General features: G+C 35.7%; 1 protein-coding gene across 2 annotated transcripts in view; it reads left to right on the forward strand.

Moving 5' to 3' along the window:
- ELP4 (elongator acetyltransferase complex subunit 4) overlaps positions 1–23,159 on the forward strand; it is a 228,405-nt gene that overhangs the window by 41,732 nt on the left and 163,514 nt on the right. The window contains exons 4-5 of one of the 2 annotated variants that reach the window (XM_058546188.1): positions 14,241–14,372; positions 21,662–21,801. In XM_058546188.1, coding sequence (XP_058402171.1) covers positions 14,241–14,372; positions 21,662–21,801 — 272 coding nt within the window. The remainder of the gene's footprint in view (positions 1–14,240; positions 14,373–21,661; positions 21,802–23,159) is intronic. The other variant, XM_058546187.1, reaches the window with a different exon arrangement.

The following is a 23,159-nucleotide window of genomic DNA, read 5'->3' on the forward strand; positions in this document are numbered from 1 at the left end:
AATGATAACTTTGTATCTACTGCCCTGCTGCCCGGCTGATAATCTTATATACTATCGATTGTAAAATGCATCCTGATTTCAAAAATAATAACGTGGAGAAAAAAGTGAGTCAGAATCAATGAATTGCAGTAAATATGTGCCTGATTTTTGAACATGGACTTTGATGTGTTGGAATTACCCACTTCCCAGAAATCCACTTGTCGCACATCTTTTTTTTTTTTTTTTTAATATTTATTTATTTTTTTTTTTTTCTTTTGTGAGGAAGGTCAGCCCTGAGCTAACATCCATGCTAATCCTCCTCTTTTTGCTGAGGAAGACCGACTCTGAGCTAATATCTATTGCCAATCCTCCTCCTTTTTTTTTTTCCCCCAATGCCCCAGTAGATAGTTGCATGTCATAGTTGCACATCCTTCTAGTTGCTGTATGTGGGACGCGGCCTCAGCATGGCTGGAGAAGCAGTGCGTCGGTGTGCGCCCAGGATCCAACCCCGGGCCGCCAGTAGTGGAGCGCGCACACTTAACCGCTAAGCCATGGGGCAGGCCCTATCACACATCTTAGTTGTCCTTGCTCACCATAATGCCACCAGTTTTAAAATAATCTCCCTTTTCAATGTCTTGATGTTTTCTTGGGAATACTTCTGTGTCCCTGTGAAGTTGGAACTTAACCTGTGTTTCTTAAAATGTATTTCTTAGCATGTATTTCATTTGGCAGTATCATGCACACACACGTGTTATCTTAATCATTTGGGAAGTATTGCACCAGAAGAGAAATGATGTTAAGAAAAAAGAGAACATCTCTCTACTGTGATTAGGAGATACTAAAGCTGATAAATCAGGAACTGGACGTTTGTTTGGTATGTGTCTTTCTGGAGTGAAAATTTTCTAATCTCTGTGAAATACTAACAATAAGATAAGGGGAAACAATCCCATAATCAGATTCTTCCAAGGAAGAGCTTAAAAAGTGGATAAACTTAGTATGCTGCAAGAAAATTAAGGAAATTTACCTTATTTAAAAAATCTGTCAGCCCTGTTGAGCTATTGATAAGACCGATTAATATAGTTATTTGTAATTTATAAAATACATCTTTCTCAAGAACTCTTTCACGGCATTTATGATTGGAGACATACTTTTATAACACATTTCAACTTAAAATCTTCGGAGATATACTTTATTACAAAAATAATGCAAATGGTAGCAAAAAAGTTAAGCAATAATAAAGAAATTAAAGTAAAAAGTTAAATTCCCCTATCCATACCTTCCTCAATCTACAGTTCCACTCTCCCTCTATGAAAAGTCCCCCAACGTTGATTTGTTTTGATTAATTTTTAGTTACTCCAGTGGTTACTGTTATAATTGTTAATTATGCTTTTTGTCTTTTATTTTTTGATCCATCCATTTTAGAATGTACTGTTAATTCTCTGTTATGTAAGATAAAGTTCTCACAGCTATCTTTTGCCATCTCTCCTCCCTTCAACTTATCTCTTGTTAGCTATAACTTACTTGCATGTTATTAATGATTACAACTCTTAAATTCTGTAACTATAATTGAGTCTTCAGTACTTTGTCCATCAATTCCTTTTACAAATTGAAAAAAAAAACCTTATTTAAAATTTATAAATATTTCACTTCAGAATCAGATAATATAATCGGATCCTTTGAAAAGGAAACACCATCCTGTGTCACTAACCTGAACCTCTAGAAGGGGAAAGGAAAGTGGATTTCGTTTTGTACATTCCCTCAGTTGCTCAGAATCATGTCACGTGTTTAGTTCCTTCCTTTCTTCGCATGTAGCCGTTCCCTTTCTTCTGCCGCTTTTTATTCTCTCCCAGCATTTCCCCACACTTTTACTGAACTATGATTTACATGGAGCATTGTGTTAGTGTCAGCTGTACAACATTATAATTTGATATATATATATACTGCAAGATGATCACCACAATAAGTTTAGTTAACATTCATCACCTCACATAGTAACAAAATTTTTTTCTTGTAATGAGAATTTTAAGATCTACTTTCTTAGCAACTTTTTAAATATACTATGCAGGATCATTAACCATAGTCACCATGCTGTACGTTATATCCCCAGGACTTATTTATCTTATAACTGGAAGTTTGTACCTTTTGACCACTGTCACTCATTTCTCCCACCCCTACCTTGGGCAACCACCAATCTGTTCTCTGTTTCCATGAGTTTGCTTTTTTTAGATTCCACGTATAAGTGAGATCATATGGTGTTTGTCTCTCTCTGTCTTTCTCTCTATTATTTCACTTAGCATAATGCTTTCAAGATTCATCTATGTCACAAATGGCAGGATTTCCTTCTTTTTATGAATACTGTTCCATTATATGTATGCCGAATTTTCTTTATTCATCCATTGATGGACACTTAGGTTGTTTCCATGTCTTGGTTGTTGTAAATTATGCTGTAGTGAACATGGGAATGCAGATATCTGTTTGAGATACTGATTTCATTTCTTTCAGATATGTATCCAGAAGTGGGATTGCTGGATCATATGATAGTTCTCTTTTTAATATTTTGAGGAACCTCCATACTGTTTTCCATAGTGGCTGCACCATTTACATTCCCACCAACAGAGTAAGAGTTCTCTTTTCCCCACCTCCTCGCAAGCACTTGTTATCTCTTGTCTTTTTGATGACAGCTGTTCTCACAGGTGTGTAAAGTAAAATAAAATTACCTTTTTAGGCCTGCCCCGTGGCTTAGCGGTTAAGTGCGCACACTCCGCTGCTGGCAGCCTGGGTTCGGATCCCAGGCGCGCACCGATGCACCGCTTGTCAGGCCATGCTGTGGCAGCGTCTCACATAAAATGGAGGAAGATAGGCACGGATGTTAGCTCATGGCCAGTCTTCCTCAGCAAAAAGAGGAGGATTGGCATGGATGTTAGCTCAGGGCTGATCTTCCTCACACACACACACAAAAAATTACCTTTTTATTTTATGGTTGATAGAAGATATATATATATCTTCATTTTTATTGTTAAGTTGTTACCAGTTTTTTATTTTTACACTTTCTACTTCTTTATTAGATTCCTTTTTTTTTTTTATAATTTTATTTTATTTTTTTTCCCCCCAAAGCCCCAGTAGGTAGTTGTATGTCTAGATTCCTTTTTTATATTGCTGAATTGTATCTTCAGATAATTTTTTCAGAAAAGATTTGTTGTAGGTAAGCTTTTGAAACACTATACGCTTTAAAGAAAAATTATATTTTGTGCTTACAGTTAATAGATAATTTTCCTGGATGGAGAATTCCAGGTTCAATATCGGTTTTCCTCACACTTTGCAGACATTGTTCCATTGTCTTCTGAAATCAAGAATTGCTGAGTATTTGATGCTAGTCTGTTCCTCTTTCATTTGTAAGTAGTATGTTTTCCCCCCTTTTAAAGCTTTTGGGCTTTTACCTTTATCCCTGGAATGGTGAAAGACATGACAGTGTCACATGTCACATGACATGTGAAAGACATTTCACCAATGGTGAAGGACATGACAGTGTTTGTGGGTCTTTCCCTTCAGCCGGCTTACTTCTTAGCATGCTTCAATTTGAAACCATGTCATCAGCTCCATAAAAATTCTTTCTATTATTTCTTTGAGTTTTTAAAATTAAATTTTGATTATGTAAGTAGTTCATAAATAGTATACATTCTCCTTTCTACAAATTACAGCATCACAAGTAAAGCTAAACTCACATGCCCCAAATTCCATTTATTCGCCTTCTCCCACCCTCAAAGAAGTTAACTGCTGTTAGGAGAGTGGTGTGAATTCCTCCAAACAAATAATACATACGTATACGAATATGTGATAAACCATTTTGATTTGTGCATATGGTTCTTCTCACTAGATTTATTGATGTATAATTTATATGTAATAAAGTTTACCGATTTTATTGACAATTCAATGAGTCATGATAAATGTCTACAGTAACCACCTCCACAGTCATGACATGGAACGTTTCCATCGCCTCAGAAATGTCCCTGTTTGTGGTCAGATTCCTCCTCCTACCCCTTGGCCCCTGGCACCCTCTAATCTGCCTACCAGCTCTATAGTTTGCCTTTTCCAGAGTTTCATATATGTGGAATCACAAAATACATGTAGTATTTTGTCTCTGGCTTCTTTCTCGTAACGTAATGCTTTTCAGATTAACTGTGTTCCTATATGTATCAGTAGAATTTCTTCCTTTTACTGCTTTTACTAGCCGTTCGCCAGTTGATGGGTGTTTGAGTTGTTTCCACTTTTTGACTATTAAATGATGTTGATATGAACATCCACGTACACATCTTTTTTTGGACGTATGTTTTTATTTCTTTTGGGTAAATACCCAGGAAGAGAATTGCTGGGTCATATTGAAAGTGAATGTTCAATTTTTAAAGAAATTTTCAAACTCTCAAAAAGCAGCTGTACAATTCTGCATTCCCACCAGCAGTGTATAAGAATTCTAGTTGCCTATTTCCTTTTTAACATTTGGTGTTATCATTTTTAAAATTTTGTGTTAACCATTCTAGTGCGCCTGTAGTGATATCTCATTGTGGTTTTAATTTGCATGTTCCTAATCACTAATGATGTTGAGCATCTTTCCATGTGTTTACTTGCCCTCCATATACCTTTTGATGAAGTGTCTGTTCAACTCTTGTCCATTTTTTTGGATTGTTTATATTTTTATCATTGAGTTGTAAGTGTTCTTTTTATATTCTGGATACAAGTCCTTTACCAGATATATGTTTGGCAAATATTTTCTCCCAATTTATGGCTTGCCTATTTGTTTTCTTAGCAGTGTCTTTTGAAAACATTATTTTTTACTTTTATGAAGTCTGGTGTCTCAGTTTTTTATTTTATATTTCATGCTGTGTTTTTGTCCTAATTAAGAAATACTTGAATAACCCAGGAGTTGGCAAACTTTTATTTAAAGGGCTACATAGCAAATATTTTTGGCTTTGCAGGCCATATGGTCTCTGTTGTAACTACTTGATTCTGCTATTGTGGCACTAACGCAGCCATAGACTATTCCTAAGCGAATGGGCATGGTTGTGTTCCAGTAATAAAACCTTATTTACAAAAACAGGAAGCTGGTTGGATTTGACCCACAGGCCATAGTTTGCTGACCTCTGAAATATCTCAGAACCACCAAGATCTTCTCCTTTGTTGTTTTCTGAGAATTTGTTGTTATCTCTTCCCTATTGAATTGCCCTGGCACCTATGTAGAAAATCAGTTAAGTAAATATATGGATCTCTTCCTCAACTTTCTTTTCTGTTTCATTGACCCATATGTCTGTCTTACATGGACTCCATTTTTCTATTTTTATAAGGTCTTGAAATCAGGTATTTTCAAGTCCTCCAATTTTCTTCTTTTGCAAAGTTGTTTTGGCTATTATAGGGCTTTTGCATTTCCTTATAAATTTTAGATTCAGCATGTCAGTTTATATGAAAAAGTTTGCTAGAATTGTTCTTTTTCTTCCCCAGTTATTTTTTTACATGTGTCCTTTGTTTTTGATAGTTTCTGTTGCTATCTTCAGATTCATTATTCTGTGGTCTGCTCGTGTCATCTCCTCTATATTGTTATGAACTTATTCTCTTTTGTTTATTTTACTGTCATTTTAATGAAATTTTTGTTTGTAATGAGTTCGTTTGTAATCACTGCTAAGAAAAATTATACTTTCCATTTCTATTAAGTAAATTTTTATTGGGTATCCAAATGTGCGAGTTACTACTATAAGCCAAGGAGAAAGCAATGGTAATGACTTGGAGGTAGAATTCTCAAGACTTCTGAATATGCACACATTGTCCACTTTGTAAGAGAACAGTATGAAATAAAGTTCAAAGGGTAGTCATGTCTTCTTTGTGAGCTATTTAAACGGATACATCCTGTGGATACATCCTGTCAGGAACCAGGAGACGGAACTAAATCATCTTGAATGAATGAGAAAATAATTGTAGAGAAAGTAAGGAAGAGGAGAAGCTGAGAGAAAGGGAGAAAAGAAGAATGAAAGACGATAACTTGATTTAATATCCTTTGAGTTTGACGTGCAGTGGAACATTCAGGTCGACTATCCAGAAGGCATTTAAAATCTAGGCCTAGAAATTGGGGGAATGATTGGAAATAGAGACTTGCTAACCATCATTTTTTTCTCCATCAAACATTTACTGAATGCCTACTGTGTGCCAGAAAGTATGTTATGGACTGAATGTTTGTGTCCTCCCAAAATTCATGTCCTTCTTGCATGCAAAATACATTCGTTCCAACCCAATAGTCCCAAAAGTCTTAACTCATTCCATCATCAACTCTGAAGTCTGAAGTCTCATCTAATTATCATCTAAATCAAGTATGGATGGAACTTGAGATATGGTCTGTTCTGAGACACAGTTTCCTCTCCAGCTGTGAACCTGTGAACCTGTTAAACCAGACAAGTTAGGTGCTTCCAAATACAATGGTGGGACAGGCATAGGAGGGACATTCCCATTCCCAAAGGGAGAGATCAGAGGGAAGGAAGAGTAATGGATTCCAAGCAAGTCCAGAATGTAGCAAGGCAGATTCCATGAGATCCTCAGGCTTGTGAATAAACTGCTTGGTTTTAGAGTGCTGCCTTCTAGGCCCCTTGAGGCTGGGCAGGGCACCACCCACAAGGCTCTGCTGATCTGCCATCCACCCTTTGAAACCAAGGTGGAGGCAACCTTGGCCCCCAGGCCTCTGCATTCTGGGCCTGTAATGGGAGTGGCAGCCCTGATGATCTCTGAATCACTTTTGGGGTCCTTCTTCCCTTTTCTTGCAGGATAGCTCCTATTTGAAGCCAAACTGCTTAATGGTCAAGTCCTGTAAAATCCAAGTCCAACAGTCTTCCTTAATTCCATCTTGTCTGTTGCCTTTGGTTCAAACTGGCAGTGTGTCTGCTGGTATAATCCCATCTCTGTTCTTGGCTCTGCTGAGATGGCTAATTAAGTCCATGAGTCATACCCACAATCTCTTTATTAAATGGTTGTTCAGCCACTCCCTAAGTTCTCTTCAGAACAAGCTTTTTCATTTTTTACAATATGGATAGGCTGAGAATTTCCTAAATCTTCAAGTTCTGATTTCTTTTTGCTTAACAATTGCTTCTTTAATTCATCTCTCTCCTTTTGCATTTTACTATAAGCAGTCAGGAGGGACCAAGCCACTCCTTCAAAACTTTGCTTAGAAACCTCCTCAGCTAAATATCCAGTTTCATCATTTACAAGTAATGCCTTCCACAAAATACTAGAACACAATTCAGCCAAGTTCTTTGCCACTTCGTAACAAGGATTGCCTTTCCTTCAGTTTCCAGTAATATATTCCTTATTTCTGTTTGAGACTTCACTGGAATCACCCTTAACATCTGTATTTCTAGCGTGCATCTCAGAACTCTTCCAGCCTCTACCTATTACCCAATTCCAAAGCCACTTCCACATTGTTAGGTATTTGTTACAGCAGTACCCTATTTTTGGTACCAAAATCTGTCTTAGCTTGGGCTGCAATAACAAAATACCATAGACTGGTGGCTTAAACAACAGAAACTTATTTTCTCACAATTCTGGAGACTGAGAAGTCCAAGATCAAGGTACCAGCCAATTTAGTTCCTGGTAAGGACTCTTCCTGGCTTGTAGATGACTCCCAATGTGTTTAAGCATCGTCTCCCTAGAAGTCGCCGTCATCCTACCCAGATGGACGGCTTCCTCTCGAGGCAGTCTGCACAACTGTTATTCTGGCACTTCCCTTCTTCGTCCTAGCGATTGCCCTGACTTTGCTCCTGGTGGAGCACATCCTCTTGTAACTTGAAAGTGAATGAAGGTAGAGAGGAGATGTGAGGTATAGAGATTTTTAAGCTTTGCATGTCTGAAAATGTCTTAATGCTACCCTCAGATTTAACATTAGTTTGGTTGAATATAGGATACAAGGCTGGCAATAACTTTCCCTCCGAAAAGTCAGAGTTGCTGTAGCAGTTTGTTGACATTCATATTCCTGATTTGTTCCACCTAACACCTGCAAGCTTTTCAGATGTTTTCTTTTTCCCCTCTTGTTCTGAAATGTTGGAATTATATGCTTTGGTGTATGTCTCTTTTCATTCATAGTTTGAGGACTTAGTAGGATTTTCAATCTCAAGTCTATTTTTCATTTCTAGAAATTTCTCTTAGATTATTTCTTTGATATTTTCCTCTATTTTCTCTGTTTCTCTGTCTAGAAATCTTTTTATGGTGTCGACCTCCTGGACTGATCCTCTGAATATTTTCTTTTCTCTCTCATTTTCTATCTCTTTAAGAGGCAGTATAGCAGAATGTTGAGACTGAGTGATAGAGCAAGACTATCCAAACTGAAGTCCTGGCTCTGCCATTTACTTACTTTGTGACCTTCAACAAGTTAAGTAACCTTTGTGCTCCAATGTCTTCAACTATAAAATGGATTTAATGATAGTGCTTACTTCTTAAGATTGTTTTAAGGATTAAATATGTTAATTGTGTCAAGTGTCTAGAATAGTGCCTGGCGGTTGGAAAGCACTTCAAAACATGTTAACTACTGTGATTTTTTTTTCATTATCATTGCTATATTTATCGTCATTATTGTTCTTTTATTCTGAGAGATTTGACCAACTGGATCTTCTAGAACTTCTGGTGAATTTTTTCAAATCTGCTATTACATTTTTAATTTCTAGAAACTCTCAGGTTTTTTCTAATTGTTTCCTTTTGCTGAAGTGTTTTTTTTATACACCATCTCGTATAATAGATACTACTTTTTATTCTTTTTGAAGTTTTTATCTCTTTCTGGCAGTGTTTCTGTTTCCTACTCGTTTGTCTTGGTCTTTGAATTCCATATTACATGCTTTTCTCAAATATCTGATAATTCTTGGCTGTCCTTTGATATGGAAGAGTGAGAGACTAGAAAGCTAATTGGCAGTGCTGTGTATTTGGGCACATAACTTGTGGTCTGGTAGGTTGACTGTAAGCTTAGCTAGTGATGTCTCCCTAAAGGTGTTTTCTCATAATACTGTCAGTATCCTGAGGGAGGAATGCTCTAATCTCCCAGTCTCCTGCCTGTTCTGCTTAAGGATGGCTTCTGGCCTTCTGAGAGCCAGCAGTGGGAGCCAACTGTGTGTGTGTGTGTGTGTATAGGGGGAGAGGAAGTTGTCTTAGTTACCCTGTCTTCAGTGCGATGTCTCACCCCTGCCCTCTGCAGTGCTTCTACTTCCAAAGTTTATCTAACTTAACCTCCATTTCTCCTGCGCAGTGGGGAAGTAATAGTATCCTGGCTCTTAGCGGAAAATACTTCCTTACTCTGACTTTTCCTTTTAGAGATTTTCAACCATTCCTTCTGTTTTCACAGAAGACTATTGCTTCTTGCTTTCTGAAATTATTGGCTTGTTTTGCAAGTATACCAATTGTTAAGATCTGTTAAAGGCAAATGGCAGAAACTGGGGTGTTTGTTATTCTGTATTCTTTTCTGTGTGTTTTATATATCTCATAGAAAAAAAATCATAATTTGAGATACAAAGGATTTATGTTATAAACAACAATGTGTATCATAGCATTCTTGGACTGCAAACAACCTAAAGGTCCAACAGTAGGGAAATGATAAACTGAATTTTAATTAAGGCATATAATATAATACTATAAAACCATTGAAAATCTTATTTTTGAAAAATGATTAAATGTGGAAATGCTCACAGTATCATAAGTTAAAAATGTAGAATACAAATAATATACATTGTAATGTGTATAATATGCAATATGCATTTTGTAAAATATATATATATACACACACACACACACACACATATGCATCTATATGTGTGTGACTGGACACATTCTTTTTGAATGCACATGGAACATTCTCCAGGATAGATTACATATTAGGCCACAAAACAAGTCTCAATAAATTTAAGATTAAAATAATATTGAACATATTTTCTGACCCAGTGGTGTAAAACTAAAAATCACCTACAAGAAGAAAGCTGGAAAAGTCACAATATGTGGAGATTAAACAAAAAGCTACTGAACAACCATTGAGTCAACAAAAAAATCAAAGGAGAAATCAAAAAATACCTGGAGACGAATGAAAGTGAAAATGTGACATAGCAAAATCTATGGGATACAGCAAAAGCAGTACTGAGGGGGAAATTTATAGCAATACAGGTTTCCCTGTCTCAAAAAACAAGAAAAATCTCAAAAAAACAATCTAATAATACACCTAAAGGAACTAGAAAAAGAAGAATAAATGAAGCCTAAAATTAGTAGAAGGAAGGAAATTTGAAAATCAGAGCAGAAATAGATGAAGTAGAGACTAAAAAGACAATAGACAAGACCAATGAAATGAAGAGCTGGTTCTTTGAAAAAATAAATAAAATTGGCAAACCTTTAGCTAGACTTAACCAAGAAAAAAAGAAAGAAGGCTCAAATAAAATCAGAAACAAAAGAGGAGAAATTAGAACAGATACCACAGAAATACAAAAGATTATAAGAGAATACTATGAAAAGCTATGCACCAACAGATTGAATAATCTAGACGAGATGGATAAATTCTTTGAATTTTACAGCCTTCCAAAACTGAATCAAGAAGAAATAGAGAATCTGAATAGACCGATCACTAGTAAACAGATCGAAACAGTAATCAAAAACCTCCCCAAAAACAAAAGTCCAGGACCAGACATCTTCCCCGGTGAATTCTACCAAACATTCAAAGAAGATTTAATACCTATCCTTCTCAAACTCTTCCAAAAAATTGAAAAGGAAGGGATGCTTCGGAACTCATTCTACAAGGCCAACATTACCCTGATACCAAAACCAGACGAGGATGACACAAAAAAAGAAAATTACAGGTCAATATCACTGATGAACATAGATGCAAAAATCCTTAACAAAATATTAGCAAATCGAAAACAACAATACATTAAAAGGATCATACACCAGGGTCGGGTGGGATTTATTCCACAGATGCAAAGATGGTTCAACATTCACAAATCAGTCAGCGTGATACACCACATTAACAAAATGAAGAATAAAAATCATGTAATCATCTCAATAGATGCAGAGAAAGCATTCAACAAGATACAGCATCCGTTTATGATACAAACTCTGAGTAAAATAAATATAGAAGGAAGGTACCTCGACATAATAAAGGCCATATGTGACAAACCCACAACTGACATCATACTCAATGGTAAAAAGCTGAAAGCTATCTTTCTAGGAACAGGAATAAGACAAGGATACGCACTCTCACAACTCTTATTTAGCATTCTATTGGAAATCCTAGCCAGAGCAATTAGGCAAGAAAAAGAAGTAAAAGGGATCCAAATTGGAAGAAGTAATACTGTCACTACTTGCAGATGACATGATTTTATATATAGAAAACCCTAAAGAATCCACCAGAAAACTATTAGAAATAATAAATGAATACAGTATAAGTTGCAGGATGCAAAATCAACATACAGAAATCAATTGCATTTCTATACACTAACAACGAAATAGCAGAAAGAGAAATCAAGAATACAGTCCCGTTTTCATTCACAACAAAAAGAATAAAATACCTGGGCCGGCCTCGTGGCTTAGCGGTTAAGTGCGCACGCTCCGCTGCTGGCGGCCCGGGTTTGCATCCCAGTGGTGCACCGACGCACCGCTTCTCCAGCCATGCTGAGGCCGTGTCCCACATACAGCAACTAGAAGGATGTGCAACTATGACATACAACTATCTACTGGGGCTTTGGGGGAAAAATAAATAAGTAAAATTATTAAAAAAAAAAAAAAAAAAAAGAATAAAATACCTAGGAATAAATTTAACCAAGGAGGTGAAAGACCAGTACACTAAAACTGTAAAATGCTGTTGAAAGAAATCAAAGACGACGCAAAGAAATAGAAAGATATTCTGTGCTCATGGTTTGGAAGAATTAACATAGTTAAAATGTCCATAGTTCCTAAAGCAATCTGCAGATTCAGTGCAATCCCTATCAAAATTCCAACGACATTTTTCACGGAAAGAGAACAAAGAATCCTAAAATTTATATGGAACAACAGAAGACCCTGAATAGCCAAAGCAATCCTGAGCAAAAAGAACAAAGCTGGAGGCATCACGATCCCTGACTTCAAAATATACTACAAAGCTACAGTAATCAAAACAGCATGGTACTGGCACAAAAATAGACGCACAGATCAATGGAACAGAATCAAGAGGCCAGAAGTAAACCCACAAATCGATAAAGAGCTAATTTTCGACAAAGGAGCCAAGAAAATACAATGGAGAAAGGAAAATCTCTTCAATAAATGGTATTGGGCAAACTGAACAGCCATATGCAAAAAAAAATGAAAGTAGACCATTATCTTACATCATACACAAAAAATTAAAGTAAAATGTTAATTTTTAAATTATTAATAGCATTTTATTATGTACTATTTTATGGATGTATTTTGTCCAGCATATCTGCATATTTGTGTACATACATAAGTGTTTGCTGGGAGTGTTGTTGACTTCATGTTAATAATTATTGTGGGGGAGGTTGGCTTTTTTATTTTTTTAACTTTATACCTGTCAAAATTATTATTGTGTCCCTGAAATTGGGAAAAAAATGTTAATCCAAATATTTATACTAAATTTTGCCTAATGTTGACAATAGAAAATGTGTGTCTCTGAGTCATGGTTAAGACAGTCATTTGACTGAATTCTCATAATGGAACATTTCTTGAATGCTTAACCACAGCAGGCACCGTTCTCTGCGTTTTACATTTTTAACTCATTTATTCCTTATGACAACCCAGTGAAGTGAATACAGTGATCTCCATTTTTCAGACGACGAATGGACATGGAGAGGTGGTCAGGGTAACCACAGACACAGCTGCTTCTGTGTAAAGTCCAGATTTGGACCCACACAATCTGGTTGCAGGATTCAAACTCATAACCACTCTGCTGGGTTGTACTCTACGACTCACAGATATTTATTTCCATCGGAAAAAGAAGTTACTCTATGTTCTGTAAGATATTAATGCTTCGGTAGGATTGATGGATTCAAAGCTTAAATGATATAACTAATTTCTAATACTGGCATAAATAAAAGTGGGAATCTATTTGGAGCTCTTTCAGAAGGTGACTAAAATCTATGGTGACTAATATGTTTTCCCGCTGATTAGTTGACATGATTCTAAGCATTAATAAATTTGATCTGGAAAAGTAAAAGTTACAGTTTAGACTAATTTAGGACATAGCACAGGATCACCTTTACTAAGCCCTGCCCCACGTTATCTTTATGATTCTGGCTGATACAAAACACAGTCACTGCCTGTGCTCTCCTTCTGCAGGAAACTTAGGTACTTTTTTCTTTGCATTGTTTCTGTAGTACCTCTTCACACACACACAAAAATGTTTCCTATATGTTTTTTGTAGCTGCTCAGTAGGTCAACCTTCAAAAGAGAAAAGGTGAAATTAGAATTCAATGTCTCTTCATTCAACCAGAGATTTTAAATTGTATTTTCATTGGTAAAAGAAGAGACATAGGCTTGCAGGTGCAAGACAAGCATTTGATGTGGGGAAAATCAGTGTCTTCATTCTTAGTTGTTACTCCACCCATTATTTCGGTGAGTGAGTTTTTTGAATTCTAGAATTACAAACCAGTAAACAGATTGCACATGTGTTCATTTCTGCCTTGTGGCAAACGTAACAATACATGTAATATGTAAGTGCTAATTATAGACTTTGCTTTAAGTGTATAAATTTAAAAAAATGAACATAGCCTCTTGTTGCAACAGCATTTGATTTTTGTTAGTGTAAAAGTTTGAATATTTTCTTCAGATTCTAGTTCATTGCTAAAAAGTTAAACTTCACATTTAATATTATATATACCCGGGGCCGGCCCCATGGCTTAGCCCGTTAGGTGACCGCGCTCCGCTGCTGGCGGCCCGGGTTCGGATCCCGGTCACGCACCGACGCACTGCTTCTCCGGCCATGCTGAGGCCACGTCCCACATACAGCAACTAGAAGGACATGCAGCTATGACATACAACTATCTACTGGGGCTTTGGGGAAAAAAATAATAAATAAAATTATTTAAAAAAAATAATATTATGTATACCCTTTTCCTCTGTTTTAGAAATGTCTATATTGTCATGACTTTATGCTTGAATCAATTTTAAGGCATAAATTTTTAATACATTGGAAAGTTCTCGTATTGCTAATATTGTGATTTAAGAAAATTGTCACGTTTTTTACCACAGATGCTCAATAATAATGTGTCATTTTGTTTTCTTAGGAACTTCCTGCACCGTTACTTAATGATAATTGTAAAAAAGAATTTGGTGAAGACGTATGTAATCATAAAACATCAGAATCTAATATTAAGATGAAAATAGCTTGGCGTTACCAGTTATTGCCCAAAATGGAGGCAAGTCAACATACAAACTATTTCTAAAATTTGAAAATGTGATTGTTTTCGTTTTATAGAATCTCTTGTGGTATACCTGTGATTCTTTAAATGTGATACAATGTGTATTTATTTAAATAACTAGATATTTCATTTTTAGAGTATTTTATCAAGATGATATTTCTTAAAAATAAAATTATGGCAAATTGTTTTTTTACCAAAATAGATTATTTCATTTCTTTCATAATCTTCATATAGAATCTTTTATTCTAGGGTTGCAAGCCAGAGTATGTGAACTAATTAAACCATTTCTATGATTACCTATAAATATTCAATGAAAGTGGTGGTTGTCTGGAATTACTATTTTTATTCCTATACATTTCAACCATTACATTTTCAAACTCAGTTATCTGGTAACTTCACCTCCCCAAGATAGACTGAGAGACAGGACGTGAGGGGAAAATTTCTGAGAAGTCAAAACAGATGTCAGTAAGTGGGCAGTAAGTCTGCCCACTAAAGCTCATGAACTCTGCTCCTGGTGAAGGCTCTGTTCACTTGTTACCTCCCTCATTTGATTGTTTACTTCATTCATTTTTCAGAACACTTTAATATCTATCAGACATTATCATACTGGTAGAAAAGAGGGGAATTCTATCTGAATAAGACACAATTCCTATAGTCCACCCTTTTCTAGTCTTCCCCAGTGATATCAGTGTTACCTTTCCCAGGGACAGAAGGGTGTTCACAACACTCCTGAACTGCAAATGCCGAATTTGGTTTCCTGTTTCCACTGCCCCCACTGAATGCAGGGCAGACTGTCCATCAGAGTGCCCTCCTGCCAAGCTTAGACACAGCCTTAGAATTCTCTGCAGAGTGTTCTGGGTGGTCACTGCCAGTCAGTGAGAGTTAGTATGTGAAGCCTGCAGTATGAAATACAAACTTCTCAAGATTGTATGCAAGATCTGTACAGCCTAAGCCCAGCCCCCTCTCCCAGTCTCCTCCCAGAGTTTTATAAGTGTGCATATAAAACACCACAGTGACTCATCCCGTGAGAAACGCTCCTTGTGAATGGCTCGTGTTTCTGCTGGTAACACTTTTTTCTCTTTCTTATCACCAACTCATCCTTCTCCAAGTGCAAGTGTTACTACCTCTTACAGCTTTCCATACTTAATTATCTAGTTTTTAATTATTGTTTCCACAGCACTTCATGTATTTTAAAGTACTTCTATACAGTATATTAGAGTTAATTGTTAGTATAACTCTCCTCCACCAGACAGAATTCCCTATGAGGGCAGAGAGCCTATTTCATCTTCTCTTGTATCTCCAGCCTGTATTAATGCCCAGATACTCGGTAAATATTTAGTGAATGATGAATCTATTCATTCATTCAGGCAGCAAACACTGGTTAAGCATCAGCTGCGTACCAAGGGTAAAGTATGTTGCAATAGGTGCAGACTAAGCAATGGTAGATTGTTCTAACTTAGAGGGGAAAGCTGTTTGAATAGTATGATCTTTAAGCTGTGATTTAAATGACTGTGAACAAGCTACAAACTGGAGAGAGGATATTTCAACTCATAGAACAAGGAATAAATTTTCCTTATATATAAAGGACTTCTAAAATAAATAAGGAATAGTCTACCAACTCAATTTTAAAAAACAGGCAAAAATATGAAAAGAAAATTTAGTTGGCTCTTGAACATACAAAAACAGATGCCCAATTTCAGTTACACTAAGAGAAATACAAATTAAAACTACACTGACCGGCCATTTTTCTCTTATCAGATTGTCGATAATCTAAAATGTTGGTAAGACACTAAATCAGCAAAGGTGAGGGGAAACTAGTACTCTCAGACTTTGTTGGTGGAAAACTTCTGTGGAGGGTAATTTGGTAGATCCATTAAAATTACAAAAACGTATACCCTTTGATCGTTTTGGAAATTTACATGACAAATATATTTTCTCAGATGTAAAATGAGATATATATGAGCTATTTATGCAGCATTTTTTTTAATAGCGAAAGATTGGAAATAACCTAAACATCAGTAAAGAGCTAGTTAAATAAATTATGGTCTATGTGTACAGTAGAATACCATACATTTGTATTAAAAAATAAAAGGAAGCTCTGTGTAATCAGAAGTGGTTGCAGGCATAGCCTAGCTTGGATGTGACTGAGAACTGGGTACCAAAGGCTGGAGTAAATATAGTTATTCTGCTCAGGAAAGTGTGAGTTGAGTGATAGAGATTAAAACAGACAAGGAATGTAGGACTAGCAGTTGAGAACCCTAAGGGCTAAGAACTTCATGTCTTTGATCTGGCAGGTTCATTTAAGAAACTGGGCTTAACCTCTTTTGTAAAGGGTGACTGTATTTTAACTTTTCTGCTGCTGTGTTCTGCAAGAGTCAATAATGAACATAAGCTCTAAGTTACATTTAGCTCGCTTGTGAAGACAATATGCCAATCCAGTTTTAGATTATATATCAATGTCTTCATTTCCTTTATTTTCACTCCCATCTCAGTTTGGTTTTGGTCTTTTCATTGGTTACTAACATTCTTCAAGTGAAATTGTCAGTGAAAATGCAAGTAACTGAAACTTAAGCCGTTTTTCTTACTGTTTGTTATGAAATCAGTTTAAAGTTGGGGAGAAAGTTCTTTGTTTCTTTATAATTCATTGCTCCTTTATGTATTATAATTGTAGATGCACTTTCTGCCCCTTTTACATAGAATTGCGCAGCTTATTCCGTTCTTCCTTTTAGAGGGTGGGATGTCTGCTTTGATTATCTGTGGGAGCAAACCTCTCAGAGGTTCCATATTAACACACAAACCCAGTGCTCAGTGTTTTAGGTTTACAGCTTGAGCGTTTTAAAGATTGTGATTCTTACAATGACTTCCCCAGATGACTTACTGTCCTATTTTCTCCAGGTCTTCACTAAAGTATCACTTGATCAGGAGTGTCTTCCTTTGTCACTCTGTATAAAATTAAACCCCTCTCCCCATCAACTCCTTCCACTGTCTTCTTGTTTATCCAGGGCACTCACCATCACCAGGCAGATAGTATAGCGTCTGTCTCATCCTACTAGACAGCGAGCTCAGTGAGAGAAGGGACTTTGGGTCTTTTGTTTTACTGGCCTGTAGTGGGTGCTCAATAGTTATTTGTTGAATACATGAGCACATGAATTATATAGTATGTGAACTAAATGTGAAACTGACCTAAGTTGCATTAATTAATACAAATAAAATAATATTTTATTTTGAATTTACCGCCAGTGGTCAAACTTAAGATAACTAGTATTTACAAGTGAGTTCTGTCGAGTTTAGAAAATAGAGCCATCTTCTGGCTTCTTTGCATTTCTCTGAAATGTCAGCAGCATGCATATTCACCTGTTGCAGAAATCTTGTATATGGTGATTTACCAAGACTGGTAGACTTTGGTGAGCTCTCATCATCACCTGCTTTATAAGTCCAGACCTTACTTTGCCATTACCAGTTTACAAACAACAAAACTCTGGCTTTTCTTTATTTTACTTGGGACAAAATATAGTTAACACCATTATGAGTAGATTAAACACGTAGTCGATTATCAGAAATGCCTTTTAATATAGTTGTCACCAGGTCCTAAGCATGTAGTCGTATACCCATTTAGGAAATGCAAAAAAGGATAAGAGTGTGCATGCCAAAGTCAGTAACAACAGATCAGTAGAGCACAAAGCAGCGCTTCTTCCAGTTGGAGGGGTGTGTAGTTTTAAAATGCCCCCATCCCTCGTCCTGTGATTTGGTTCTCTCGCCTAGGTGGACATGCCCTCTTCTTCCCCATCCAGTCATCAACCTCTATTCCCTCTTCACCCCAAGAGTTGCTAGCCTACAGCACATTCTGAGACTTCATGTCTTCAGTATCGTAGAGCTCTGCTACCAAGGCCCACGCTGGCTCCAGCAGTTCACGACCCTGCATTTGATCTTGCTTACAGTAAATCCTCATTACACTTTGGCTTTTTGTCGTGGTGGTTCAGCCACAACAGTCCTGTGATGGATGTGTGCATGTTGTACTTGACAGCAAATATCATTTTTTCAATAAGGCAATGTAATTACAAAGGATAGAGATGGATCTTCTGATTCTTTAGTGAGTCGTGACACACGAATAATAATTAATACCATTTACGTAGTGCTTTACAATTTACAAAATATTCATCACCAGTATTGCATTAGATCGCACAGCAGCCTGGTGAAATAGTTGTTATTAGCTCTAATTTCTGGCGGTTGAACTGAGCTCAAAGTGGTTTAATAACGATTTGAGTTCTTGCTTTGTTACGCCATTGAGAAACAGGAAATGATAACAATGAAAGAAAATGTCTTATTTAGACTGTTTGTGGTGCAGCTTTTCTCTGAAAGTTTAGTTTCTTTCTGACACGCTGGAGGGAGGGTGGTATTGTTTTGTTGCTCTGTGCTCCTCCTGGCCCTGCCTCAGAGTTCATTTTCCTTTAGCACAGTGAATTTTTACTGAATCATTCCATATTACTCTCTTCCACAGTTAACAATGTTAAAGTGTACTTTATGAATGTGAAGTAGAAGTTTTCATAATATAAAACTAAAGCAACGTATTCTTATCAAACTGAGTAAATGACTAGTTATTGATGATAGTTTGATTTTTTTTAATGCATCTTTTTTTTGTGGAGTTGACAGTTTTTCATGGAGTATTATTATTAGATTTAAAGCATTTAGTGATTTTTTACAGGAAATACTTTAAGTCCTTTTTTTACAGGTCTAGGACTCAAAAGATTTCACAGCATGTCAAAAATCTGATTACATGTTAGTGTTATGTCTAGGGTAGAAAACTTACAAAATTATTTTTTCCTGTGAGAGTATACTTATTTTTCATTTTAATTTTTTATTGAAGGGTTAAACTTTTTCATCATTAAGATTTTTAGTCTACCTTTTGAATATTTTAGTTGCCATAGCTAATCTTAATTTCTAAAAAAATTAGTAACTTAATTGTAATAGGAAAAGCTTCCAAATTTATTTTCACATTTTAATGAATTATTTGTGTTCTATATGTTAACTGTCACAGCATGAAATCAATTTTCTGCCTTGATCATTCCCAGATCTGAGATTTCTATCACATTAATATTATAATTAGAAACGTTAATAGAGACGGCAACTTAAAAAGCATGCTTTGCTTCTTGGCAATTTAGCATATTTCTCTGAGAGCATAGGACTTCAAGAACCTTCAGTCCACTAATAAATTTATTAACAAACTTAAAAGAAGCGAAAGTCTCTCTTTCTTTCTGTCTCCCCATGGCCAGTCTGCTAAAATAGATTATTCATGCTTATTTGATTCAGGTAGGCTTTTGCAAGCTTCCCTACTAGGCCTGGGAATGTGGTACATTGAGGCCTTTTCAGAGGCTCTGACATAGACCAAGCTTTTATTGCATGGTATTTTATTATTACCAAATCCTGGTCTCCACCCAGTTTGTAGGCACTCTTCTTATTCTTTTGAATCAGGAAAGGTTATCACCTACCTTAATCCATGCAGCAGCGTGGATTAAGGACACCAGTGTGCCCCAGGATTCTCAAAGAGGATCCTGGAAACTTCTTGTTTCTTCTTTTTTGCTGTCTTTACTAAATTCTATTGGGCCTTAGGAGGATTTGCATCTGAAATGGGCAACCTGGTGTTTTTCTCAATGAAGACATCAGATCAAAGTTCAGTTAGTCAAGGCCTTTCTAAAACATTAAGGGGGCTTGGACTTACACAATAAAAAGATGAGCTCTAGCAGAGATTGCAGTAAAAACATTCTGAACTATAATCCGGATAAAGAATAGATTATAGGCCAAAGAACAGACCTTGGTTAAATTGCTTTAGACTAATAACTTTACATTTAAAAACTTTACACCCTATTCTTAAGAAACATATTTTAATGTCGCATAATTTATTTGTCAAAACTTTCACGGTAAATAGGTAAATCATGTTTTGGGAACAATAATTCTGTGTATATTGCATTGAAAAGATTAGATTGAGCTAATTGATAGGTCTCTTCATTACTGAAAATAAACAGTACCTTATGGAGGGATGAACAGTCATTTTATTTAGAAAATAAGTGTCAAACCCACAGACTCTGAATTTGAGGATAATGTTTCTATTGGACTTCACTTTTTTTTATTCTAACTGTATAATTTGATGTTTCTAGGCATTTAAGAACATGAATCTTTGAAGTCTTAAAATGCAAATATCTAGCATGAAGCAAGTGTCTGTTTCTTATCTAAATTACAAAGTTGTGAGTTACCTAGTAAACGAAGTTAAGAACCTACTGTGTATAGTTCTTCAATTTCTGCAGAGATTATCTAGCTTTGTTGAATGTTCTAAAACTTGTCTGTTTTTTAACATTCAGAACAGTGGAAATTATGTAAATTTAGATCAGAGATTTCATTAGGAACTATTGCCAGGTGGAATCTGTTAGTAGTTCAGCTTTAGATAGAGGTGTACATATATTTCTAATGTGCTGAATGAAACAATCAGCCCGGAGTGCGTTCACAGCAGTATAATAAGAATGTTACAGTCCTAGGTTTTTACTATCCTATGTAAATAAATTCAGCATCATTAGTTATTGGTTTCTTATGAGAAAGATAATTTGTTGGAGAAATTGTTAGTAGAGAGCACAAAAGAGGAATTATGAATGAACTAATGATTATGCCAGATTTCTGATTTATCTAATGTAGCTTATGTACATTCTCCCGCTTTATCATGTGCCTTGTTCCCATCTGGAGTACCCAGTACATTTTATACTATAAGCCTAATTTTAAGTTGGTAAGAAAATTTGAATATATATACACACTGTCTTGTGAGAATTTAGTTTTAAAATGGTGCTCAGTTTAATGTATTTAAATAGCTAGTTTCTTTTGGGCCCCTCAGCAATGACTTAACTTTGGCTTAAGTTTTCATTAGTTCTTAGCAACTGCATATTTAATTTGTCAATAAAACCTGAAATCTTTAAAAAATAATTAAGACATGTATATTAAATTTTTGAACTTAGGAAGGTATACAGTATAGTAAAAAAGCAAAGAAGTGTTTAAATTCTTATCAAACTTAGGGAACCACCAGCAGCGAAGAAACATGGGAGATGAAAAGGTTGATTTCTAACTATTGAGAATTTAAAATAATAACAGTTGTTGTATGCTCCTTTGAAATTTAATGTCTATGTATATCAGCTCTTATTAGCATTAAAATGTATAAATATTTCAGTGTTTTGCTGAATGTAGGACAAATAAATGGTCGTTTAAAAAAACAGTAATTTTTAAACAACCAATATGGGTTTTCTTAACAGCCTGGACCAGTATCGTCTTCAAGATTTGGTCACTATTATGATGCATCAAAAAGGATACCACAGGAACTAATTGAGGCTTCAAAATGGCATGGATTTTTTCTCCCAGAAAAAATGTCTTCCACTCTTAACGTAGAATCCTGGTAAGTTAATGACCCAATTCTGATTTCAAAGGTTAATAGATGCATTTTTACCATATTCTTGGGAAGAATGCATATCTAAAGGTACATGTCCTAATAATAAATGTTAGTTTTCTACATAATTTGCGCCTTGAAAAGTCTGGATACCAAATTTACAATACCTGCTGTTTTTATTTTCAAGAAAATGTGGAATGGTTCTAAATCAGGGTCTTTTAGCCCTAAATGCAAATAGATACCCAAGTATTGCTTATTGATAACAAGAGCAGTGAAAATGGCGTAAAGTAATGCTGTTGCCCCATGTTTTTCCATAAGTGCTCTTTCAGAAAGTAAACAAGTATATATTTTCCAATATTTTATTTATTAAGGCTTTATATTTCTAGTTATGCTGTAAATAAAGCAATCTGTATTTTTTCAGATGACTTAAGGGAATTTAGGGTTTTAATTTTACAATGAAGAGTTTTTGAGTATTAAACCAACACATGTCTATAGTGCTACTAACTTTATCATGGCAAAACTCTGAAAATTATAGTACTTGACATTGAATGATTTATAAAGTGTTAAGAATATTTAATTTCAATTTTTTTTGCAGTTGGATCAGGGAAGGTAATACATAGAATAGGCTGTTGCCTCTATTTTCTTTCATACTGTAAAACCATTATTTTCAAAGGAAGATGAGTTATTAAATGGAGATTTAATAGACAGGAAGTTGTGAATGGAAATAACTTAAAAATCCAGAGTCTCTTTTCCAGAACTATTACCTGAGAACTTAGTGAAGACTATCCTATTTATTTTTATTAAATCTGTTTAAAAAAAAAAAAAATGCTTCACTTCGTTATGGTGTTCTTCGGTCTTTGGCTGGAGACTTACCAAAAGTGGTGCTTTGATGCTGTCTTAGTATTAACAGCTGCCATCCATGAATGACTGGTATGTATCAGTCACACTGCTGTGCCCTTCACATTTCTTGTCTAGTGTGATCCTTCTGCCCACCCTATAAAAGTGTGTATTCCATTTTCCAGAAGATACTGAAGTTCTCAGAAGTGATTTATCTGAGGCTCAACTATTAGGTGATAGAGCCAGGATTAACCTAAGTCAGACCCCTCTCTCTTTGGTTTTGCTTTACTGCTTCAGAAGATTTTGGTGTCTTTCACATTTGCTTCTCTGTGTTATGAAGGAAAGAGCATGGATAAAGAAATTAAAAAATCTGGTTCTGATACTGAGTCCATCCTACTGTAAACCTTGGGCAAGTCCCTTAAATTCAGTGAAAATAAATATCCTCCCGTGAAAAATGGGGAGGGCAGGGATAGGAGTCAGAATACCACCTGTCCTACCTATACCACTAATTTTTTGTTAAGTTTGAATGA

This window comes from Diceros bicornis, chromosome 7 (assembly GCF_020826845.1).
Source record: "Diceros bicornis minor isolate mBicDic1 chromosome 7, mDicBic1.mat.cur, whole genome shotgun sequence".
Classification (NCBI taxonomy): Eukaryota; Metazoa; Chordata; class Mammalia; order Perissodactyla; family Rhinocerotidae; genus Diceros; species Diceros bicornis.